Source organism: Triplophysa rosa, linkage group LG11 (genome assembly GCF_024868665.1).
Source record: "Triplophysa rosa linkage group LG11, Trosa_1v2, whole genome shotgun sequence".
Taxonomy (NCBI): Eukaryota; Metazoa; Chordata; class Actinopteri; order Cypriniformes; family Nemacheilidae; genus Triplophysa; species Triplophysa rosa.
The window spans coordinates 20,458,132-20,485,445 of record NC_079900.1 but is presented as its reverse complement, the minus strand read 5'-3'; the positions used below and the strand labels follow the sequence as shown (position 1 = coordinate 20,485,445).

General features: G+C 39.2%; 1 protein-coding gene across 8 annotated transcripts in view; it reads left to right on the top strand.

The window, feature by feature from the left end:
* Positions 1-27,314, top strand: part of baiap2a (BAR/IMD domain containing adaptor protein 2a) — an 82,940-nt gene that overhangs the window by 21,517 nt on the left and 34,109 nt on the right. For all 8 annotated transcript variants that reach the window (XM_057347252.1, XM_057347259.1, XM_057347257.1 and 5 more), the window contains exons 2-3: positions 5,111-5,186; positions 11,856-11,942. In XM_057347252.1, the coding sequence (XP_057203235.1) occupies positions 5,111-5,186; positions 11,856-11,942 (163 nt within the window). The remainder of the gene's footprint in view (positions 1-5,110; positions 5,187-11,855; positions 11,943-27,314) is intronic.

The window sequence follows — 27,314 nt, the reverse complement described above, 5'->3', positions numbered from 1 at the left end:
TCTGCCAAATGGCCATTCAAAGCTTGCCGGAAAACCGCGATCTTAGAAAAACTGAAATACTTGGCAACAGTAAAAGGTCCTGGCAGATTGCAAGCCAGATAAATTGCGTACACAGGAAACCCCGCTGCATAGAAACCATTTTCTACTTTTGGACCTTTTTATAAATGTAGTGGAGTAAAAAGTATGATATTTGTCTTTCAAATGTAGTGAAGTTAAAGTACAAGTACTCGGAAAAAATAATACTCAAGTAAAGTACAGATACTCAAAAAGTGTACTTAAGTACAGTACTCAGGTAAATTTAAATTTTATGGATTTTTTATAAAAAATTAATGGGCTCATCCTCAGTCATTCTGGCATTGCTTTTTCCAATGTGATGATGTACATGTGATGTCGCATTTTGATGTATGGATTATCTCAAAAACGGTGTCTATGGTGCCTTAAAATGCTGTGTGGCAGGAGTGCCACATGCCCAGACCTGGTCTCGCCTAACCGTTATGTAAACCACCCACATGTGGCGCCTGGCTCTTCGCATCTCCACCTCTCTTCATTGTACTCCCGAGTTCTCTCTCTTTCTCATTTCCATGCCCTCACACATTACAAGGATGTTGCCGGGGTCTTTTTATTGAGTTATGCCGGTAAGGCGTTATGGAGGGGTTGCAGAGGCAATAAAGAAGGAGAGGAGAGCGTGTCAGAGGGTAGGTAAAGAAAGATGAAAAAACCCTTGAGAAAGTCTTTCATCCTTCAGAGGAGAGAGTGGTATAGCTCACCATGTATATCTCACCATCTCATCTCATGAGTTTAATTGAAGCTGTTTTAAAACATTATTTATTGTCAAAAGTAATATACGAATAACATGGACGTGACTTGAAGGGATAGTTGGGCCAAAAATGAAAATTCTGTCATCATTACTCACCTTCGAGTTGTTCCAAATCTGTATAAATGTCTTTGTTCTGATAAACACAGAAAGATATTTGGAAGAATGCTTATAACCGAACAGATCTCGCCCCCCCATTGACTCCCGTAGTTGGAAAAAATACTTAATCTTTTTTTGTTCTGTCGAACAATAAAGATATTTTGAAGAATGTTGGACAGCAAACAGTTCTGGGGCACTTTTGACTACATTGTATTTTTTCCTACTATGCTAGTCAATGGGGGGCAAAATCTGTCTGGTTATAAGCATTCTTCCAAATATCTTTCTCTGTGTTCATCAGAACAAAGACATTTAAACAGATTTGGAACAACTCTAAGGTGAGTAAATGATGACAGAATTTTAATTTTTTGGTGAAGTATCCCTTTGACTGTCTCTATGCTGTGCCAAAGCTTGCAATTAAGGCATGAAAAGCATAAATATAAAGAATATGCTAGTGTTTAATAAATGTGTATTTTTGTCCTTCATTTAATGGAGTTAGTGTCTCTGCTTCATCTTTCTCACAGTCAGGTGCAGTCCCACTTTTAGAGCTGCCCAGAGATAGAAACAGAAAGGTGACCTGTGACGTCACGTCGGGCCTCTGAAGCCCAAGGCATACATGCTCTTGTCTCACTGTCACAGAAAAAAAGTGTGTTTGAGAACTCACAAACATTTATATTTTTGATGGTTTAATGAAATATTTACTTTTTGTCAGTGCTTCTTAACGTAGCTTGGTGTATAACTATTAATATCTGACCCAAATCAGTTTGGTGGAGTCAGCCCAAATATGTCTTCCATTCCAGGCAGCCGAAAAGGTTTTAACTTAATGCGTTGCCTACATACACTTTAAGGATAAAATTGATACAAAGTCAAGAGTGTCTGTACGGCGTGCACATATTTATGCTGTGCTGTTATTTTCGATTAGCTTTTATTTTTATACTGTTAGTTTTCATGTTAATTTAGCAATTTTGTTTTTTGCTTTTGTCAATTGCTTTTTTTGCTCTGATTTATTTTATTTGAGTTTTTAATTTATATTTCATTAATAATGTTAGTGCCTCAGCTTAATTGTATTTTAGTTTTTTGCTAAGGCAACATTTTACATTTTAATTTCGTTTCCTACTTTAGTTTTCCTACTATGGTAGTCAATTTTGTGAAAGTAATATCTTCATGCTCTTTAAATCGCTTGAATGTAACTCATTCTTGCTTCATTGCAATTATTGCTTCATTTAGTAAAGGAGGATTCTTGAATATGCCAATGCTCTGACTTCTCAGAGCTGTTGAGAGAGAGAGTCGTGACAACGGAAGTTCAAAATGTGCAAATGTCACATGATTAATGTAGAGTTCAAGAAAGTTAGGGGTTGTCTTCTAATTTTTGTGATCTTTTATTTTTTAACCGTCTTACATCCTTAAACATCTTAAAAGTTCATCTCAGTCTGTCTGTTCTACTGAAACTGCATTTCTAGTAACTCTGCGAACTACTGAGAGGCTCCATGAACTGTCATTGCTGTAAAAAAGCCTTCCATTTATGTGAACGGAGTTGACGTGGCTCTCTCTCAGCTGCTCTGGGACTATTTGATCCACTCAGTCAACTGTGTGACGTGATTGGTCACAACATATTTGTGACCAGAGCCATTGAGAGAGAGAGCTGTGACAACGGAAGTTCAAAAATGTAGTGCGTCACGTGATTCATGGAGCCTTCAGATAGTTCCAGGAAGTTGTCTTTTCTTAAAAAAAATTCTTTCTTTTTAACTTTTTTATTCATTAAACGACTTCTTTAGTTTGTTAAAAGTTTACCTCAGTTGGTCTGTTTAGCCGCAGCTCCATGCATTACTAGTAACTTCCGGGAACCATTGAGAGGCTCCACGAACCGCTCATTGCTGTGAAAAAACTGTTCCATTGGAGTCAACGGAGCTGACGCGACTCTCTCTCGCAATGGCTCTTTTTGTGACATAGAGAAGAGGGGCGTATTTAAACTGCATTTTTGAGACTGTCTTTGGTAAACTGAGAAAATACTCAACGATAGTGTTGACCGATTTTTACCACAGGGGGACTTTAAGCACAATAGCACATACTAGAAGAATGTGAACTGTACGGTCCGAGATGTAACCATATGTATGTTTGCTGTAGAATACTGTTTTCAGTTGTCCTATGTGAAGGAATGGTCATGAGTTTCCTGTGCAGTTATTAGAATTTGGGTATGTAGTTATCCATGGTGAATTAGAGAGGAAGAATGCAGGGTTTGGCAGTGGTGATGTGCTGGCTGTCAGCTTCAGGACTTTGTTAACCTTAAGGCCCTGGCAGACTGAGGCTGCTCTAATTGGTGGAAGCCCTGAAGGGGAAGTGGATGATGCTGTGGGTGATATGACAGATGCCCGCTCGAGTGAGCATCACCGAAGGATTACGGCATGGCAGTAAAGTGTTTATTTTGGTTGCTCTAGCTTCGAGATGATTTACCGGCGCTACATCGACGCTGCTCTCACAAACGCCAGACGTAGCAGCCCTTCCTTAAACGCATATGCTGTCTGACAGTGTAATAAGCCCTAGTCGCACACTAACACTTTAGGAGCACAATATGTTCGTTAAGTCCTAACACATGACTCCTAATATACTGTAATGCTTTCACTTTCTCTCATCTTCTAAACACAGTCTCAAAGGATAAAACAAAATGTCAAAGTGCTTCGCTAGCGCTCCACCTCACTTCCATCAGAACGAATGTCTGCTTACCTCCCACCAGAAAAATCACACTCTGTTTAATGCAGCGTGGAACGGTGGTTGGTGCGAAAGAGGGATGATGCTGTGGACAGTTTTTGCATGGATGAAAATGGAAACATGCTGTGTTTGTGTTTATATGAGTAGAGTGGTCCTCAGATCAGCAGATGTGATCGCCATCATTTGTCGTGCCTTTAAAGGAAGTGCGTTGTTGTTTGCTTTACCAGCAAGTCTTTCTCGGTAAACTAGTTTTATTAGAAAGTGGAGTACCTAATTATATATTTTTTCATATGATGTTAGGAGAAATGTACAGAATTATGCTAAATGTATTAAAAAAAACAACCGCATTTCATGACACTTTTATAATGTTTTTTGATGTCCACTTGTGGAACAAGTGTGTAGTATAATGCAATGAAAGTCGCTTTGGATAAAAGCGTCTGGTAAATGTACATGCACACATTTGTGGGCAGAGCTAAAGAACCAATCCAGTACCTCAGGGATGACTTATTTTTGTAGGCTAACCCAGAAGTAAGCATCGCGCTGGTTCCCTCGACCGAAAGCCAATGCATTTTTCCCATAGACTTTTGGAAGATCGCAAAAAATAAGCTCAGTGATTAACAGAGGTTTATGATGTTTACACGTTTTGTCTATCAAGATAAACTTTACAAATTAACAAAACAAAACGTTAAACGTTTAGAAATACAATCGACAGAAGTAAAAAGCTAACACGATGCTATAAACAGACTATAACTATGGTCGCCCGATATCAACGTCACCACCACCAAGCCTCCGAAAACTCTTTCAAACTTTATTAAAAATGTGTTCCCAGTTGAATAATTGCACCGAAAATGAATCCGCATCTACGTTTTAAGAGATTTGTGCTCATGTTGCATTATTTGTGAGCTTTATATGCACGATGACGTCTAACGTTCCCTTCAAAGGAAGATGTCGCTTTTAGCAACTTGTTAGCAACCGCCGTTTTTAAGACGCAATAAGGCTTTAAAAAATCCCAAGAGGGTTATAATTGGTATGTTTTATGTCATAGAATAAAACGTGAAAATATTTAGAGGTTTTGTTTACCACAGACCTTATTTCGGCGATTTACCAAAAACCTATTAAAAAAAACCCATAGACTTTGGAGCGATGGAACCGGAAGTCGCTTCTGGGTTTTGCATACAAAATATATCATCTCTGTGCCTCCCAATAATGTAGGAGTAGGCGTTGAACTTCTCCAGATGCGGTCTTTTGTTGCACTATGTCATACTGAAACAAAATCTGACACAATGCTTTTGGGCAGCTTGATTTCAATAACAGCCCTCTGACTAAAGTTTTGAGTTTAAAAACTTGTACCTTCAAATGAGAAAATTTTAATTTCTCAATTTATGACCCCTTTAAAAAAGTTTAGAGACAATCTGATGCTATCATCTACCATGTTGGTCTGCCAATGACCCATGCAAGTTTATGCTGATAACCCAATCTTCTATTCTCTTTCAGACCATCATGGAGCAGTTCAACCCCTGTTTGCGGAATTTCATCGCCATGGGGAAGAACTATGAGAAGGCTCTCTCCAGTAAGTACCTCCAAATTACATCTCCAGCCATGTCCTTCTGTCATCAGGTGTCCAGGCAGCTATCCAAACCCTCCACGCCTTCCCGTTCGCCATTAACGGTGCTTCATTTGAAGAAGATGACAATATTTGTCACCCTGTCATTCAGATGGCCACACAGCCTTATCGCCGCTCGCACAGCCCATGACACCTCCTGAGCTCAGATGGGCTGAACAAACACTCAATTGATGAAGGCATTTAAAGAGGAGATAATGTGCCCTGCCTCGCTGATGATTTGATATTTAGCCATTAGACAGAGGAACAATCAGACCACTTTGAAGGCTTTGTGCGGTCGGTGACTGATGAAAGCCAGACAATCGGCCGGCGATGCGCGCGTTGGGTTTTCGCAAATGTAATCTTGCGTCGACAGCCTCGAGCGGACAGTGCCTGTAAAACCTTCACGGTGACGGGTAGGCATGTGTCTTAGAGTCACAGGACACTGAGACTACCCAGAAGTCCCATTTCCCGGTTTGGGGGGGTGTTTATGTGTCTTAGAGTCTTAGAGACAGATTGCTCTTGATTCTTTCGAGTATTAAAGCGGCAGTCCGTAGGATTGGCCTCTTTGTCGCCATCTCAGTTTGTAATTGCTACTGCAGGTGATGTGCGGAGATATTTCTTTGCGTGAGTTGTGATTCGGCACTGCTCAACTGCGCGGATGAGTCTGATGTTTTGAGTCGTGGCCTGTGACAGTGCAGCGGTGAGAATCTTCACTGTACATCAGTAGCGCATAATAAACACAGATAACATGGCAGATGATATAACACGAAACAAATAAGAACATAAACAGACACAAATAGTGCATATGGAGGCTGTGTTGAAGTGTTTTGATATTATTTCGGGTGCTGGGTCATTTTGTTATTTCTCATGGAAACTCCTGTAACGCGAACCGGACAGAAGATCCCCGAACACGGGTCTCAAATGCTGTCAGGCACGGTTATAAATCATTGTACATCATACAACTATATATACTATATGCAAAGCCTTGCCATCATATCCGGGATATAAGTCCGTAAATTTGAGTAAAATTACAGGCTTCACTTGTCCGTGCTAATGAAATACAGATGTGGGGAGGTCATTTCTAAATCACACGAGGTCCCCAGATAATACTAATCCCTGGCGAATAGGGCTTAAATGACATTTATCATAATGAACATAACAAAGAGAGAAAGAACAACCGATGAAACTGTACCCATCTATATTAACACAACAAGTGCGCTACGGTTTCTGTGTTATCTATTGAAATATTAAAAATGTGTCTTACCTGTTAAGAAGAAATAAAGCCATGTCTGCATCCGTTTACAATCCTTTCAGATCACGGAGTTCCCGCCACCTTTGAAATGCCTTGCCAATATTAATTTTCGCACGAGTCCGATCACATTCCCTGTTTCTTTGTAAACCGTCTTCAGTTCGTTCTTTCTTGTTTTTCGCAAATGATGTATCCCCAGATGTCAACACTGCTTGGCGTTTAAAAGTAAAAGTACAACAGTTGTTAGTACGCGCTATAAACCGCCTGTAACTCGCAGCATCCACACGCTGGCTAGCAGCCGGATCCTCTTCCTTCTGTGTACGAATGTGACAAAATGACGCACAGACGAAAGACACCAAATAAGGATCTCCGGAAAAGTCGACCCGACAGGGCAAATTACAAACCATTATTACAAGCGTTCCGTGGTGAATCCAGCAAGGGTAGTGACACAGTTTTAAACACCGTTCTTTCATGTACTTGCTCAATAATTGGTTTTAGCTCATTTTTACTCCAAAAAACTTGCGGACTGCTGCTTTAAGGATCTGTTGAAGACTCTTATCCTTGGGCACAGGGGTCCATATGCTTCCGGATGCTGTCCATAGGTAGGAAATAGTTGCGAAACAAATTACACAGCTGTTGTGTGAAGAGTAGTTTGTCAGTTTTGTAGGGTAGATACAGAGTGGAAAAACAGGATTGTTTCATAACTGACTTCCCCGTGGTGGTGGAAACGGGGGTCTGGTGGGAGACCCCAGGCTTCTAAGCCCACCAGAATTAACAACAATCCTCTTTTGCTCTCAGGCCATGCCTTCACCGCCCTGTCCCGTGTTTTTAGGAAATGAAATCACTCAGACACAAAGTCAGCAAAGCTCTCTTCCACCATTTATTATTTCTGACTGGTATTGTTCTTGCTGATTTGTTTCAGAGCCTCGGGCAGAGAAAGACGGATGAATTCACTAAGAGCAGTATGTTATGCCATGGAGTAAAGACAGAGAGTTTTAAAGGTATAGGGACGAGAACTGTACGGGTTGTAACGATTCCTCAATATTTTCTTGAATGCTTTGAGGAATCGCACCGAACAATAATTGGTACAAGTGTATACAAACTGTGTTCTGGATTTAGTATCTGTATTTTTAACTGCGTTTTGTTTTGTGAACAAACCGTAATAAAACTCAAGTACACGGTTAATAATTCTTGGTTTATTTCGAGTTGGACTTCAAAAAGAAAAGGCAATCTTTCTTATAGTACCTCATTGAGGACAGACTGCAAACTCGCAGCTAACATAAAATAAAATGTGTGGTCGTATTGAAGATTCAGGTACAGCACAGCGTTATTGCTGAATAACAAATGTTGCAGGATGAAAACATTCACAGTACCAGCCTCTCCATCCCCAAGTCATGTTAAGCCAATGCATCCACAAATCTATCGGTTTCTTCACCAGCCCATCCAACTCTGAAGACTTCAGATGAGAAAGGAAAAACAATATAAAATTTAGGAAGAACATGTAGGTGTTGGTCTCATCTGTGAGGTGTAGTTCTGCATAATCTCACCTCAAAATAAAATCAATGAACAATGTGCACATACACTCACGGCCCTACAGGAGAGCAACAGTCTGCTCTTTCTATCTTCCCTTACTTAATCAGAGCCACAGCTGGTCCACCTGATCAATTGTTTGCTCAATTGATTTTGGTGGCCTCTGCTCATGCCCAAAGCTGAGCATGGTTTTCCACACACTCGGCAGATGCAGATGAAGGTCCAGATTGATTTCTGATTGAATAAAGAATAGCAGACGGCTATCCAATTACACCTTGCCTGCTTTCGGCACTCTCTGTGAGGGTTGTACAGAGCCAGTGAAGGATACATATCAGCATATCAGATTTTTCTACATAAAACCATTCTACATAGTGTAAAGGACATGCAGTGAAAATGTGAAAACCCAACCGTTGGGTTGTAATTTAAAGGAGCCGTTCACCCAAAAATAAAAATTCTGTCATCGTTTACTCACCCTCGAGTTGTTCCAAATCTGCATACATTTCTTTGCTCTGATGAACACAGAGAAAGACATTGAGAAGAATGCTTGTAGACCAAACAGTTCTTGGAATGGAATGACTAACATAGTAGGGAAATCATTTTTTGTTCTGTTGAACACAAAAGAAGATATTTTAGAATGTAGGAGAGCAAACAGCTCTGGGGCACTTTTGACTACCATTGTGATTTTCCCCACTATGGTAGTCGATGGGGTCCAAGAACTGTTTGGTTACTAGCATTCGTCCAAATATCTTTCTCTGTGTTCATCATAACAAAGACATGTTTGGAATTTTCATTTTGGGGTGAACTACCCCTTTAATATACGCTGGGTTGTTTAACCCCAAAATGCTGGGTTGTTTTAACCTATTTGTTGAGTTAACTATAAACATTTTCTGGGTTGATCTAACCCAAGAGCTAGGTTTATACCTTTTTGACCCAACAATTTTAAATCGACCTTATATCAACCATGGGTTTACTACAGTTAAAACCCTAAAAACCATGGTTACTGTAGTAGAATAGTTATCAATCCACCAAAAAAAATTGATTACTACACCTTTGCCACAAAAACCATGGTTACCAAACCACTAGTGTAGAATGAACATTTTTGAATTATTTCATCAACCTTTCATCAACCTTTCATAAGTTATTCAAACAAGTTGTTTTGACATATAGACATCTTTTTGGGTTTACTTGATTCTGTCATGTTCATTCTATGATAAGTATTGAGCAGAGATTACGTGTTAGTTTCATGTTAAGAACTTTATTCAGTCATGGACAGTGACCTCAGACCTCTGAAATATGTTAAACCAAAGAGCATTTCTGTTAGGAAAGATCAGGCGCGCCCTGTTTTTGAGTGGAGTGGGTCAGGCTGTTCCTCTCCACTGCTCTATTCAATGTGTTCTGCTAACACTGCTGCAAAGTCCAGCATAGCAACAGCAACTGGTAGAACATGACGCTAGCAACACCAAAGTCATGGGTTCAACTCCCAGGGGGAGCGTGCAGATGATAAAAATGTAAAACCGTTTGTCGATTTGGATAAGTGTCTGCCAAATTTGTGAATGTAAATGAGAATGCATCTGGTTTGCTGTTCCCAGGATTCATAGATTTACAGTTATGTATTTTGTAGATGCTTTTACCCATTAAATGCTTTTATACATTTATCAGCACATGTGTTCCCTGTTAACTTAATGGAGTGCAGGACCCTGGTCTGGTTCAGTTAGACCATCACATAACTAGTTAAAACCATAGACTGTATAAAACATGGACGCAGTGTCCGTGACGTCACCCGTAGGTTTGTGAAGAGCAATTCTGAAGCCATAAGTGGGCGGAGCCTGTCGTTGCCATCTTGGGCAGTGCGTCACCACGCATCACTCCCGGTTAATCGAAAATGGGCAAAAAGGAGGGACGTGGGTGGAGCTGATGTTCCTGGTTGGTGAAGCCACCTGTCACTCAATTTGCCACGCCCTTTATTAGGCAGAATTTAAAGGTTTAATATCATTTAAATTCACCCCCTCACAGTTGTCATGAAGGGCAAAATTAGCTATCATTATTAGCTAATCATTTTTTTTTGCACCAGGCTGTTAACATGTTTTTTTCTTCTTTAAAGTTGGGCATATTAACATGGGGCTCAATGAGATTCTGCTCTGTTTTGGAGCCGGTCTCTAGCGGCCAGTCAATGAATTGGAGTTTAAGTCACTTCCTCGTTGGTTTCATGAGAGTGACCGAGAGAGTTAACCGAGGTTACCGCTCGGTTAAAACCAACCTAGAGCAGCCAGTGTTCAAAAGGGAAAATCTCGCACATTGTCTCTCCCGCACACACACACACAGAGGCCGGCGAGAGTTGTTTTGAGATAATGATATTCTGTTTATTCTTTACACCGAAGTTGACATATTAAGACAGTAATGAGGCATGGGATTGGGAAACTGTGGAGGGAGACAGCTGGGCTGGTCTGGTTAAAAAAGGCCAAATTTCCGTTGTCACAGGAGGCTGAATCTAAATGTGTTTCCTGTAAAACCGATTGTGCTTCCTGTTGTGCGACGGACTCTTCCATTTTTTTTTTCTGCTCATTACCCAGCTGTATTGACATCAGTGTACACAGCCGAGCATCTTCCTCATGGGCATTTGGTCATTGAAGTATCACTGCTATAGATGGGGGGGAGTGGGGTAAGATGAGCCATTTTTTACTTATGTGGTCCTCAAGATGAAACAAAATGAGGCATAAGTAAGTATTTAATCTGTTGTTTCCTATCAATCTAAATTATTAGAACACATCTGTGACATATGGCTTCTTATAAAAAAAGTGCTTCTGTTGCTCAGTTTGCCCCATGATAGGGGTAAGTTGATCCGAGTCAGGGGGTAAGTTGAACCATACGGGGATATACTGAGCATGCAACTGAATTTGAATAAAGACCATGTTTTTAAAGATTTATCGTCTAAAAAAGTAATTAAATCATTATTTTTCCTTACAAATACTTATAGTTTTTTTTAAGCTCACTTAAACAAAAAATAACCAAATAAACTTTACATTTCTATATCTTTAATTTGCAATATCTTTCGGTTTGCATTTCTGAAATAACTTGTCTTGTGAAACACCATAGTTGTAACCTTCCAAAAACAGACTAAACAGAGAGTTTGTTGATTAAAAATAATTGAATTTCTGCTCTCACTATGTCTGTTTATGTAGATTCTTGGCATTATAGTGCTTTTTAATGCCAAACATGTTAGGCCATTAGTGAATTAAGTTGGAAAGATATACCGTATACTGTACGAGTAGAATCAGGTGTAAAATGCTTTTCTTATTGTAATCAGAGAATAAAAGTGTACTTTGGTGTACATTGTCCATAAACTAAGTAGCCTATACTAAAGTACTAGCTATAACTAGAAAGTTATGTGATATTTCATTGAAACTATACAGGTTACAGTGTCGGCACTGGTTCAATTTAACCCATAGGTGCCACTATGGAAAAAACTAGCTAGATTACAAATTCACGCTACTATTTAGCCAAATTATTTGCATGGTTAAATATTTTGGTAAATCACAACATGCATCATAAATATTTTTAGACCTGGATACATTTGCTCTGATGTACCAGCCATTACAACTGATATGCAAAAATCTTACTTTGACAAGCCAAAAACAGTTTTTAAAGTCAATTTATGCTGTCCAATTTTCCCATGTGCTTCACATTTTCACATTCTGGCAGAAATAACGGGTGATTCCAAAATGTATGGTGAAATGACAACAAAAGTGTTCCGTCGCTGACACACAGTGGGTGGATCAACTTACCCCCTGGCTCATCTTACCCCACTATAGATTTGTGACACATTTTTCCCTAACTTTGCTCTTTCCTCTATTTTGCAGGTGTGACGTTTGCAGCGAAAGGTTATTTTGACGCGCTGGTGAGAATGGGCGAGCTGGCCAGTGAAAGTCAGGGATCGAAAGATTTGGGTGAGTCTCATTGTTGCGTTAGCTCCGCCCCCTCACGAGCTGTCTCGGGAGAAGCAAGTGGCGTGGCTTGATCTGTTATGACACCACAAAACACACACTAATGGATCCAGATGCTCTGTAAAGTACCGACGCTGCTTTCATTAAACACAAATGTCAGTTCCGCTGTCGATTTGTACCCATGAGAAGCTTTTTACTTTTTAAATCGGACGCATTTCAGAGTTGGTTTGTGTGTCGGCATAAATAATTCCTTATTTCACCAACTCAATTTCTGGAGTTTGTGAGGGAAATGAAGTCAAAGGGCTGTCAGCGGTGTTCGGGAATCCATCTGCTACGCGGCACGGAAACTCACCGATGCATCATTTATGATCCGTTTAAAAAGCCGAGCTAGTTTGAGTGCTGGAACATTTCCTTTTTCAGCGTCTTGAAATATTATTTCGCTTGCTACAGGAGTTTCGTTCAGAACTGGTGGTCGGTTCTTTGTTCTGCTAGAGATGTCTGAGTGTGTGTGTGGTTAAAAGATGTTTGTTTGCTGATGGGGTTTGACTGGAGACACTGCAATGACTTGCCTGTATTTGTGGTACACATCTCTCTCATCCTGAACTTTCAGCCCTTTTGGGCACGGACTAAACTTCACATCCACCCCACTGTCAGAGTAAAAATGGGCCCCAGGTGACTTTTCTTGAGGATATTTTTGGTTTCTAATGACTGTTAGTCGATGGGAAACTGCGAACAGTGAAACTGTGCCCGTGAGCAGTGATTTGTGTGAAAGTTTGTAGTGAGGGTATAATAATAGTGAAGACAAACTTATATCTCTGCGGTGTTCTATACTCCAATGAGATGTTTCATTTTTATCTTTTTGTCAAAAGTTTAAATCTGGCTGTTTACGAACTTCACCGCAGTCTTTGTTTTTTGCCAGTTGTGTGTGAGAATCATCACTCAGTATTTCAATTATAATTCCAGTGTAAATACATTTATTCACTTTTTGTCTAGAATTTATGTCTAAAATATTCTCTTGTCATTTTATCTCACCCTGAGATGCTTTTTAAACAACATTGAAGGAGTTCCAATTCAGTATTCTGTGCTCTTATTGGCTGTTCTTTTTTCATTATTTAGTCAAAATCATTTCATTTTCAATAATCAGACAAAATTTTAATTTGAAATGGGGATAAAAAGTGGGCATAATTATACTTTTGTCTACGATACTCATTTTAGACATTTAAAGGTACAGTTCTATGGGATTCCTTTTGTGCCAATAAGAATGCAAAACTTTTAAAAAACGAACAAAAATATACAATGAGAAAGAAAAAAAACACTTTGATAATGAAAACAATAAACTCAGTTGCAAGAATGTGACATGATTTCTTAACAATTTTTTAAGTTTCGTTTTTGCAAATAATAGTTTTGAATTCGCTGCTAGATTTTTCATTTGCGCTTTCCGAGTTTTCGTTTACGCTTCTCAATTTTTCGTTCGCCTTTCTGGCACAATGCTCACGTGTGGGCGGGATTTATGGCCACTTTACTCTCATTGGTTAGTGAGATTTGGATTGACAGCTCCCTGACCAGGAAGTCGAAACTGAAGACAGTGCAGCGGATTAGAGAGCAATCTGCTTGCGGTTTTCTGTATAGTATTGTTTTAGTGTTTGTACTTAAATTACTTTCTTATTTTGTTAGTATATTAGCAGGGTTGCCAACTTTCACGCACTTAAAAGTAGGACACGCTTCCAGGCTCTATCACGCCGTAACAACAAGCCAACGTCGAGTAAAGACAGGATAGATAGCCATATTCACATGCAACTTTACGTGTGTTTAGAGGCCGTCAAGACAGCAGTCTATAATTTATAATTACAATGATATCAGGAAAACGAGATGCCTAGTGAGTTTTGAGGACATAGAGTGTTATGTTTCAAGTTCATATTTCTAATTTATACATTATAATCGTGGTGGCATTTTATGTATTGTTTCTATCTTTAAATGTTTGTTTATAGTTTAAGAAGTCTCTCTTCTGCTTTTCTTTAACCTGTTTTATGTAGGTGTGTAAATACATAATGAAATTGATGTTTGCAAGAGGCAGACTAAATGAATAAAACATTCTAAAGGCCTCTAATTGTGTCACCTTATGAATGTGTTTTGTTGTAGCGTTTAAAAAACATAAATGTCATTTGAATGTATTGGTAGTGTTTTATGAGGTGTACTTTCTGTGAATGTAAAGAAAGGGGTATAATACTGTACATTCACCATGAGTTTAAAAAGAAAGATACAGTACTTGACTTATAAGTGGACTTAATTCTTTAAAAGGAGACTGTTTGCAAGAGCGACATCGTCATCCTCCTCCTCAGCTGGACACAAGTCACCCTCAGGTACATTTATGTAACCGAGATAATAAAATCGCTAAAAGTTTTAATCTCTGTACAGTAACTATGCAGCAATGTTTTCATTTAGCACTTTAATTTCTCACAACCCAATAATCTGTAACATGTCTTTATTGGATGTTATAATGCAAGTTGTTCGTTCCTTTTTAAGAAAATAATCTTACAGTCCATAAAATAATACCTGACAGAAAGTATAAAGCACACAATGAACGAGCTAAGTAAAGACAGAATTGCTACTGTACAGGAATACAACTTTTAGCGATTTTCTTTATTATCTGAATTACATTCATTTACCTGAGGATGAGGAGGACGCTTGGATCCACACCGCGCATGATTTACCAACTTCAAATACCAATTACTAATATACTAACTAAATAAGAAAGTAGTTTTAAGTACAAACAATAAAGATAACAGCATGCAGATCGTTCTCTAAGATTCGTTGCACTGTACTGTCTTCAGTATCGACTTCCTTGTCAGGGAGCTGTCAATCAAAAACTCACTAGCCAATCAGCGTAAAGCGGCCATAAGTCCTGCCTACACGTGAGATTTGTGCCAGAAAGGCGAACGAAAAATTGAGAAGCGTAAACGAAAACTCGGAAAGCGCAAATGAAAAATCTAGCAGCGAATTCAAAACTATTATTTGCAAAAACGAAACTTAGAAAATTGTTAAGAAATCATGTCACATTCTTGCAACTGAGTTTATTGTTTTCATTATCAAAGTGTTTTTTTTCTTTCTCATTGTATATTTTTGTTCGTTTTTTAAAAGTTTGCGTTCATTCTTATTGGCACAAAAGCAATCCCATACAGTTCACCCAAAAATGAAAATTACTCGGTTGAACACAAAGAAAGATATTTGGAAGAATGATAGCAACTGACATTTCTGGGGCATCATTGACTACTGTAGGATTCAAAATTACAATGGTAGTCAAAGGTGCCCTAAAACCTTTTGCTTTCCTAAATTCCTCAAAATAGCTTTTGTGTTAAACATACAAAAAATATATACAATTATATTTCCTGGTAGTCAATGATTCCCCAGCAATTTCAGCTGCTAACATTCTTCCAAATGTCTTTCTTTGTGTTCAACAGAACAAATAAATTTATACAGGTTTGGAACAACTTGAGGGTGAGTAAATCATGACAGAATTTTAGCTTTTGGATGAACTGTCCCTTTAAGCATGCACCTTCAGATAATGAGAAACATTTCTCTGTCACCGAAGTGTTATAAGTCTTCTTACTCTAAGTGTATACAGTATGCTGCTTCAGATGTGAATTTAATTGGCTGGTATTCTCCCGGGGGACCCCTGCATTCAGGGGGGCTCTGTACACCAGTGCTGTACATGACATGAAAGCAGCGTCTAGCCTACATAATTTCATTTCTACGGGGAGTTTCCTGGACCGAGTCAGAGCAAACAGCCTCGTACCTAAAGCAATCAACTGCGTGGTTCACCACTCATCTGAACTGGTAAAAGCTATTAGGAGTTGAATCCCACTCTATCCACGTCTCTGTCTTTCGCTTATGCTGTCACGATGAGAGTGAATCACATCGAGATCTGTCAATCACAGCCTCGGTGACGGATGCCTCGTACCTCTCTAGATGTCCGACACAATGCAGTTCTCTCGAGTTACATTTTATACGCCGACTGTAAACGAGCCTTTTACAAAAACGTATCATGGTTCACAACAAAATGACAGTTACAGCTGTAAATCTCATGTAGAGTCTTCTTTAAACCGTATGAGATGCATGAGACTTTTTTTTTGCTGACACTGGTGGCTGATGCCAACTCTTACCGAATTGTTACCATGGTAACCACAGTTTCCTCTAAGATACCGTAATTGCTGTCACACTGAAAATCACGGGGGCTCCTTCAAACAGTGTAAGAAGTTTCTAGCTGTTCCTGCACCAATATTATTGTCATTTTAATTTTGTTTTTTAATACAAATCACTTATACTACGTTACCATTGTTTTATTTTAGGAGACGCTGTGGTTATCATGATATTAATCTTAAACCGAACTATATTGTTTCAAATGTGATGTATGTTGTTTGTATTTGTATTTAACTGTATATTGATAAATACTTTGTTGGCTGTTTGCAGCATCATTGCATAATGCATCATTGTAAAACGTGTAGATAATGGACAGGTGTGGTTTGTGTCGTTCATCAGCAGTGTCACATAATGAGTCATTGTGCTTTGAATAATAGATGTGTGTGTGTGTGTGTGTGTCATTCATTACTCCAGAATTAAAGTGAGTGCTGTATGCATTAGAGTAGAGGATCTAAATCCTGGATATCGAACTTCCTGCAGTTTCAAGCCTGCACTTACGCACCTGACTGTCATTTTCGAGTGAACCCAAAGACCTTCATTAGCTGTCTCAGGTGTGTGATGTTGAAGTAGAACTAAACTTTGTAGGAAGAAAGATCTACATGAGCTGTGTTAAGGTGTGGTCACTTGGATTTAAGCGTTCAAAAACATATTGGAGGAAATGAATACGGGCAACGGGTATGGGGTCCTGCAGAATTTAGCTCCAACCATGAAAAACCTCACCTGTGTGTAGCTTTGGTAATCCTGAAGACACTGATTAGCTTGTTCGGGTCAGAGCCATTTAGAGAGTTGCGCCAATGGAAGTTCAAAATTTTATCATGTCACGTGATTCATGGAGTCTCCAGATGGTTCCAGGAAGTTATGTTTTCTCTTTAAATGCTTTATTTCTTTCATTTTTTTATTCATTAAATGTCAATATGTCATTGCACAAGGAAAAGTGAAAGAACATAATGAGATCATATGACAAAAATGTAGCATGCTTTGCTTTGGAATGTTGCATAATAGCATTACACAACATTACGCATGTACACAGTTTCTGCAATATTTAAAATGTAAGTAGGCAATACACAATGTACTGCATAGTAGAAAGTAATCCATTCTACATTGTACCCTTATGCAAAGAAAATGTATATTCCTATATACAGTATTAACTGCCAATATATTCATTTTAATATAATGTAATGAATTATAATTTAATATAATATCATTTCAGTTATATTAGAAAACATCTAGAATAATACATCATTGACATATTACTATATATTGAATAACACATAAGGTATTGGTGCTTTCATATATTTAAAAATATAAGCACTTGGTTTCAATATATGGAAATTTATTATTTACTGTAATAGACGATAGGAAGACATTCTGGTGATAGCTGGTCCCTTAGACCATAATTGGCCGTTTGGCAATGAATGTTGCAAAGTAATATTACAAGCGCTCATTGCGCATTTCTTCATGCAAGATAGCTTATAATGCATGCGCCGGTGTAATGCGCGCAACTCTGGCTTTTCCTCGTGCCAGAGAGAGTTTATAATGTGCAGGTTTTGAGTTTTCCGTGCATGAGAGTGCTAGTAATGCGAGCAGCTTGGGCTTTTCCTTGCAGGAATTGCTTTGCGCGTGAGGGTTTAAAACCAGCTCTCGAGTTGTTCCCGTTTGCCAGTCAAGTAATAACAGCGCACACGGGCATCAAGTTTTCTAGTCACGTTAGCTTCTGTTTTTTTTGTCCACAAATCCCCGCCCCTCGATACTATCGTGTATCGGCGATCAACAGGCTGGCGATAGAACGATCTGACAATAGAGAATATCGTCCCCCACACTATACTTTAATGTACTGCATTTTATTTTTCAATATATTTCCATAAATTGTTTCATAAAGACAGATTTGTGGTACACAGTAGTGTTGTAGTCGAGACCACTAAAACCGAGACCAAGACAAGATCGAGACCAAAGGGTGTCAAGACCAAGACAAGACCAAGACTTTGAGGGGCCGAGACTAAGACAAGACCAAGGAAGGCCGAGGCTGAGTCGAGACCAAGACCAGCACTCCCAAAATTCATTCAAAAGATCCACAAAACACTAAAAAGTCATAATAAAATAATAATAGAAGTAAGGTGGGTAGGATGTTTTATGTTCCATGTGTTATCACCCACTTACTGTAACATATTACAATTTTTGTGCAGGTAAAAATTCCATCAACTCAACATAAAAAATGGTAAATACCCAGAGGTGGGTAGAGTAGCCAAAATCTTTACTCAAGTAAAAGTACAAGTAACTAGAGAAATTGTTACTCAAGTAAAAGTAAAAGTCACTATTTTAAAAATAACTTGAGTAAAAGTAAAAAAGTATGCAATGAAAAAACTACTCGAGTAGCTAGTTACTTAGTTACTTTGTATCTGATTATATAGGCCTACTACATAAAATTAATATTAACGCCAATATTTTAATATTACATTTTTATCAATATTTTTAATTATCATAAGCAGATATCTTTGCAATATACTAGAGAGACTAAAGAATAGACAAACACAGAAGAGACGAGCATTTCTGTACATTTCATCTAGTCCTGATGTCAATGTAGTTTACACAACTTATTTAGATTAATAGTCCATGTCAAACTAAAGCATGAACTAAACTCAGAGCATTTCACATGATGATGATCTAGATCATCTGCAGTGCTCTCTTAAATGAAATACACATTTTTGAACAAAGCTCATGTTTTCTCTTGTTGTGTCACGTGTGTGTTGTGAAATGCTCTTACTTGTAATCAAACAGTAAACAGTGAACCACACGCCCATCAACAAGTTTTCTTCCTTCTGTTCTTCAAATGTATATTTCTGCAAGCCCACGTCTCTGTGTCTGACAGGTAACGCACATGTTGCTGTGTCTGACGAACAGGTCGCGCGGGTGCGCGCATATGGCGGGCATTTATCATTGCTGGCAAACAATATGACACATTTGCAGTTTTGATTGTATAGATATAGATTAATATCCACTTCATCCAACGCTCTTTGTGTTCTGCGTGTTCTTAAGTTTCGCGCTACGAGGAGTGAGTAATCCTGCTTCAGATGATTCAGATCGTGCTGCGAACTGAACAAATCATTTGAACTGATTCATTAGCCTATTCAAATGGTTTTGCCCATTGTTCAATTAATGCTTTCAAAAGAATCGACTCAAAAGAATCGATCACTCGGGAATGCCCGTAAAAAGAGACGACAACCTTGAAATAAACAACGCGTTTTAAAAAGCATATTTTAAAATGAAGGAACGAAGGAACGTCACGCAATGTAAGTTATGTAACGAAGTAAAAGTACAGATTTTCTATTAGAAGTTTACTCAAGTAAGAGTAAAATTACACACTTTTAATTTGTCTTTAAGACAACCCCCCATTCTTCTCTGTAACAAAAGTAACAGAAGAATCAAATAAGGAACAAGTGGTGAATGCTTTTAAAGCCAGAAGTTTTACATCCAATCACATGAATGATGTTAACACATAAATCAGACAATGCACCAGTAATTTAGTGCAACTCCCACAGTTGTGTGGTCTTTACCGGTCTTGAAATAAAATCCTGAGACCACTAAGTCCGAGACCAAGACAAGACCGAGACCAAAGACAGTTGAGACTGACACATCAAAAAATGGTCTTTGAGTCCGGTCTCGAGTACTACAACACTAGTACAGTACACACACATGTGCTTCTTGCTAGATTAAAGACCTTGACATAGATGGTTGAGTGGCTTATTGCTTTTGCACAATATTAAAACTACAGTTTAGCTACATTTGATTAAATATAATAATCAAAATGATCATTGTATGCCTTTGTCTCATCCAAACATACTTTTTGTTCCTCACCCGAACGTCATTTGACTTTTACCAGAGGCGTATCTCATGGTGATGCCCTCTTGTGAGTCAACTCCACCTGCTCATGAGAACAGGCCACACACACTGTAGTTCAGTCTGACTTTAGTGCAAAGCATCAATGCATTTAGTTCTGCTCTCTGTGATATGGTAAACTAGTCATTTATGCCACCGATGCCCTCCAGCACAACCCATCCGAGATAATAACAGGGTTTCTTTACTCGTCTCAATGCTAGGCTAAAACATGATGCTTGTCTTTAAAGGACAAATAGTTTCATCTTTGTTATGGTTAGTAAATGTCCTGGTGGTTGAGTGGAACATAAAATTTCTTGTGGGCAATTTGTGGTCCTGTGTGACTGTGTTTTCTCGGTGAGCGAGCCGTGGGGGTTTATTTCGAGACAGACTGTAAATGGTTTCCGCCTACACGCGCTCCTGCATTTCTACCCCTCACTTCATTCTTCGCTGTTTTCTCGTATATTTCTCTCTCTCTTGCGTTAAAAGCCGCACATTCGCTCGCATATTTTATCAACATAGTCACTCACTCGTGCTTGAGCCTGGGCAAGCATAGCGCTTTCCTTTATGATGTCCTTGGATGCACAAAGTGTTTGCAGTGGAGATCGGAATATTCTCATCTGAGTGAGGCGTGAGTACACACACGCGCTGTTCCTCCCCCTCTCTCATACACTCCCACACTTACGGTTTGTTTAGGATAATGATGCCCCTGTCACCATACCGCCCCCTCAAATCCTCCCACACCATCTCTTTCGTTTTTTTCCTTCGCTTTGTCACATCACAATGTTTCGCAGTCTCGCCCTTCCACATGCAGACAGTGGCCAGAAACGATACGTCACAACACAACACGGCGAGCTCCCACTCGTAGCTCCATTCTACGAGCATAACAAGGTTACGACGCATTTTTTCGCCGACCGCCTCAGTGTCTTGTCAGTGACGTATTAATTAGAGATGCACAAAACCGATTCAGATTCGAGCACAGATGTTGGCTATGAAGCGTGCTGCTGCTTCTCGATGAAGATTCGCAAAGAAAAACTGTCTACGACTTTCAAAAGGTGTACTGCAAATCAAGTGCCGTCCTTCGCTGCTTTGGAGGTGCTATGCTGCTTCTGACAGTTAACATGAGAACAAAGCTTGTTAAACTTGCCTCTCGCTCTGATTTGCTTTTGTTTGATGTGATGAATGAAACAATTAGAACTTTATAAAGCTGTAGTTTGAGCATAACATATGCCTCTACATCGCCATCTCTGTTTGAAACATCGAATTGCAGGTTACTTTACATACTTATCTTTATGTGTGTTGAATTCAAATGACATAAATTTGACGTCTCCATCAGATTTCAACAGTGTTTTATGCACATGTTCAGTTACGCAAAAAGTTACAGATTGCGTCTTTAATTGCATCTGACTCATTTGATTAACTTTGTAATACAACGTTTGGTGTTGTTCTGTCTACTGGAAGCAACCAATGAACCAACATCTTCCAGTTCTAGTTCTAAACTGGCGTTTTGTGACTCATGTTTATGCACACCCAAACGTTTGGTGTTTTCCTGTCGATTCTTCCAGAGGGATAGCTCAGGGTGATGCCCTCTCTTATGTCAACATGGGACACCGCCTACTTGTAAGAACCATTCAGACTAAACCACGCTGTCATCTATCGGCACCAAGAACTGCCATATTTATGCATGCTTTTGTTTACTGCGAGGAAATAACTCTTATTCACCAGAAGAATTATGCCAGAAATACTGTAAATGGTAGTAATACCAGAGTACTGTATTGTGTTAGCAGTGCAAAGATCACTGGTTTGATTCCCAGGAAATGTATAGCTTCAATGCATTGTAAATTGTTTAGGAAAAATGCTATTCAATCTTTTTTAAAGTGCCAAATTAGCCAACATTTATAAAATGTTTTCAGTTTTGAAGCTTGTACATCAGTATGAGTATTTCTGTGGCGACAAGGACTGTAAAACTGTGTTGTAGAGACATTATAAGGGGGAGGAGATGGAGCACTTGAATATGAATGTGAGTTATACAATATGGAGGCTGAATGTGTTGAATTATTTGAACGAGCCAATCACCATAGAAATTATTTGCATCCCATAGACTTATAAGCTGTGTCCCAATTTAAAGGCAGTAATATTAATGTTAAACATAATATATAATAGAAAAACGTGACACGGGTCCTTTTTCTTTAAAATACACAACTTTACATGAAGTCCCAGTTAAATGGAATATGAATTATAAATATAGAGAGTGTTGCTTAGCTTGTGTTTTCCACTGCACATTCATTGGAAGTATGCTTTTCTTTTTCAAAAATGGAACGGGCAGCAGATTTATTGTCGAAAAGCAGGGATTGACGGATGTCCGCCTAAGCCGTCAAACTGACATCATTATAGAAATGCAACTCCGGAGAGGAACTACATTTTTGATGAATTGTTTACCACAAAACTAGTAATGTGAGCTAACAAAGTAAATAGTTAATGTCCCAATGAAATCAGAACCCCCTAGCAACCACATAACAACATGCTTAAACCACCCGAAACACCCTAGCAACCACATACAGTAGCATTATGCTTAAGCCACACGGAATACTCTAACAACCACATAGCAACATGGTAAAACCACTCAACACCCTAGCAACCACATAGCAACATTGTAAAACCTAAGAAAACCCTAGCAACCACATGGCGACATGATAGATCCAACCAGAAAGACAGCAACAACTACATGCCAACATACTTAAACCTCAGAACACCCTAGCAACCACATGGGAACATGCTAATAGCGAAATGTTAAAAGTACTCGGAACACTCCATCAATCACATTGTAACTTGTGTTGCTGAACTGCTGCACAGGCAAACTCTACACGTTTTATTAAAAAAAAAACACTTTTAGTTGTCTTTTTGGTGTTGGTCAATCAGAAAGGAACTGGTCTTACGATGGCTAGAAAATGGATAGAAGCAGAGAGGTGTTTTTGTTGTTGTTTGTTCAGTGAAGAAAGTGTTTTGCTCAGTCACTCTTTTTAAATAGACCTGTGTCTATGTTCCAAGTAACTCATGACAAGCTCTCTCTTGCTCACCGGGGCCTGTCGGAATGAGAGCACTGGAGCTATTTTATTAGCCTTGTGCCTCAATCCCAGGAGACCTGCTTTCTCCTGCTCTATTTCTGAGAGTTGCACTGCATGCTGGGAAATGTTAGGGCCCACATGCATTTCCTTACCTTTCCCTTGATATGCTGTCACACTCATACATGCCTGGGTTTTCTTCATTGATGCTGTGCGTTTTGTACTGTATGTTGAGAGTTTCATGAGACTTTCATGTTTTTGAACCTGACTTGTTTTTGGAGCATTTGTTCCGGAACCTGGCGTGTTTTGGTGATGATTCTTCCTGCCTGCCTTCCTTCTCTGTCTGTCTGTCCGTCTGTTTTTTTCTGTGTGCTTCTTGCTAGCTACAAATATAGACATTTGCCCTTTAAAATTCACTCTCTATACAGTTGGTTTCTATCAGGACCGATCAGATATCTCCTAAATCAATCTGTGCTCTGGACACGGGTCAGAAAACAGTATATTTCGCCCAGGAACAGATTGATTCAACAAGAGTATTCAGCAAGATAAAGTTGTCGCTAGATTTCTTTAGGGTGGTTCAGCTGTGTCCTTGTCTCGGGCTCATTCGAGAAGCTGTATATCACAGCTATTCTGATCCGCCCCGGAGGCCCACTGTCCTGTGGAGTTATCTACAACTTGTTCTCACACACCTGTAATTTTCAAGTTAGGTTATAGTTTAAACTGAATCTTTCGTCCACTCTTAAGCCCAGTTTATAGTCCGGCTGTCCGTGGGCCGGTTGCATAAACTACTTGGACTAGTTTTACAAGTTGGTCATCTCATTTTTTTTTCTTCAAGACTGGTCATAACTTCTTAAAGTCAGTTACATAAAAAGTTAGATTGATCTAACTGAAATCTGAAAAGTAAGACTAATTGGTCCTAAATATTTGCTAGTCAGTGAGATTAGTTGTCTTAACTTAGCGGCTAAATTCATGCAACTGGCCCTGTCTGCGCGGCGCCCGCATGACGTAATTTTCATCATCAGGAGTGCAGCCCAATTTTTGATACGGATGGAGTACGTACAACAGTACGTGTGTGAAAAATGTTGAATCGACCGAGTCCACTAGGTGACATACTTTGCATGTGTCGAGCTTGTGGCTATACGGCCGCGTGTGCACGTGACGAAGACGGACGTGGAAAGTTAACTATACCCAGCCCTTTACCATTACCATCACAGTACACAGTTCAGATTCACCTTTTCGTGAGGCTTCGTCTCCCTCACGCCTGACCTTCACTGCCAAAAACCGCCAGAAATTGCAGTTCGGAGTGCAAGCAGCAGCCCTGTCAGCTCTAATGGCTACATTCACACACTGTGTTGTCTGTCAGGATTACAGAGCCTCTGATCTTCACCTCATTCCAGTCCCTGTTTCTCTCAACCTCAAACGCTTCAGCTTCTTACAGTGAACAAAGACGTGCCCCACAGAAACACACAGATCCCTCATGGGACAAGCCTAGTGTTTCACACATCGCCTCATGTCATTAGAAACAAAAACACAGATTTCACATGTGGAGGTTTGTGTTTATTACAAAATGTAATAAATTCTGTACTCAAAGTACAGCGGAACCTCTGTACAGTAAGCGTATTGCATAGTTTTCCTGTGGTATGATGATATATACCACAATATTGGCATTTTATTATAGTTTATGAGTAAATGCTATGGGACACTACATTTTTTTATATGTGGGCATACACCCTGGTAGCACACATACATCTTGGAGACATCTATTTGATGTCTCTGAGACGTTTCTTGTCAGATGTCATATAGACATTTATATGTCCCTATATTTGTTTATGTTGGTTTTAGAGTTTAGAAGCTGTATCATTTTAGTTCCTTTGCTTTGTTTTCACAAGACTAACTATTTTGGCAGAAATACCCGATACAGATAATAGATTCTATAGCAAATATTTTTGTTTTTTTAGGAGGACTTTTTTGCCCTCTTGTAGCAAACTGGTCTTTTAGTTTCCCCTCGTCTCCAGTTCATGCTAACGCTACATTGCACGCTAGTTTATTGGCATTAGCCGAGGTGTTGTCTGAGGTTCAGGGATCTGTGCCAGCAGTGAGACTGTCCTACATGCAGAGGTGAAGATGTCACTGCAGCGGAGAGCTTTTAGTGGGTCAGTAGGACACGATCTCTGCCCTGCCGTGGCCACTTTCCAGCTATTTATCAATCTTATTTGGAAAATGTGGTATTACTTGCCATTTTATACACACACTAAAACATAAATAAATCAAAATCATTGGCCGCCTTTCAGCCCTTACGGTGGGACCATTCTGTTGAAAACTATTTTTGTCCAAGAGAGCAAAAGGTCATTGATATAGAGAAATGAGAAGAGTATATCTTCACCAACGATGTCCAGATTTATTCTTCTCTTTAGTCTAGCTAAAAGTAGCTTGCCAAGCTATGTATAATAGAAAGCAAGAGTCAAACTGCATTCATAATGACAAACATTTGAAGTTTGGAAAAGTTAATCTAATTAAAGTTATAGTTCACACAAAAATAAAATCCTGTCACTATATATTCATCCTTGTGACATTCAAAACCTGTATATGAGTCTTGCTTCTGTGGAACAAAAAAGAAGTAATTTAGAAAAATGTCTCTTTGGTGTTGTGTCCATACAATGGAAGTCAACGAGGGTCAATGTTGTGTGGAACATTCTTCAAAATCTCTTCTTTTGTGTTCTGCTGAAGATGTGTGTCTGGATGTGAATGTGGGTGTGTCTAAGGTGTTAACTTATGCAAATGCATAGATTTGTGTTGCGGTAAATAATAGGAGTGAAGACTGGTGCTCATGTAATGTGTCTTGCAGTTCATGTTACTATAAGCATATTCAATGTTCTATTTGATGTTGTTGCTGCCCACATGCAGGGATAAATTACAAAGTGAATATGTGGAAAAAAATGATTGCTGTTTGGAGATTGAGTCGTCCAAAAATTGGTTTTGTTTGGGAGATGACGCATTACGCATTGCTGTGATTTATATACCAAATCTGTCACCTCAAATGTTCATTTCTACTGGCATAAAACAGATCCTTGGCATATTTTTATGGGTAATGTATTGCATTTGTCATGATTACTATGACCGACAATAGCACTGGGGTTTCGTTGTGTCTGTAAAGTCACTGTATGTGTGAACAAAAGACTGCATGAGTAATGCAATGTGACATAAGTGAGTAGTATTTTATGTCCTGGCTGTAGCAGTGCATCATGGGATACGTAATATGGTGTCAGTAGCAGGCAGCATGGGGAATGATGTAATCTGCTTTCTGTACAAAAAAGACAAAAGATGCTGTGCAGTTTTGTTAAGATGAAATTCAAAGTCTTCCATTTTGTCCTTCAGAATCGTGGCACTCGGTTTGGCATGAGGCCTCAGCGTTTCCACTGTTTCCATGACACCCTGTAATGATCCACGCTTGACCATTGTCAGTGATTCACTCTCTTCTCCTACACGTTCACCTCCTCCCAGACTGGTCTGGCCTGTCGGGTTTGCCTGCGGCTGTCGCGTCTCTCCGCAACTTGTATTACTTTCATAAACCATGATGACACTGCCGTGCTTTTTAGGTGATCGGCCATAAATGTTTGATGAGAGGGAATATTTGACTGTTTTGACTTAAGACATACACATACCCACGCTGACTCGCTTCTTTGTCTGGGTGGAGACTGAAGATGGGACACAAATGCAGACAGACGTCTTTAGCAGTTACATTACAACGGTTTCTATTTAGTCTTATACTCCCTAGGCAGTGTGTCAAGTCATGTCAAGTGAAATATTAAAAAGTACACTTTTATACTTTTGAAAACACGTCTGTTTCATCCCTCAGCTCCCCAGCTACAGCAGATGGTTTTAAATGCAAGAGCATCTTATGTAAGAGGCCGTTCTCACAAGACGTGTTTTCGCGTCTATCTACCGAATTATTTAAATGTAGATTTGCGTAAATATACGCTATTCTGACGTCTTTGACCTTTGCAAGAGGTTTTTGATAAACTGCACATTTTAAAGATGGTATTTTAAGGGGAAAATAAAAATCGTCATTTATTCCCCATCATGTTGTTCAAAACCCTGTATATAACTCGTTCATCTGTGGAACACAGAAGATATTTTGAGAAGATATTATGTCTCTGTGATTTTGTGTTCATACAATGAAAGTCAATGAGGTCCGGTGTTGTTCGGTTACCAACATTCTTCGAAATATCTCCTTTTGTGTTCTGCA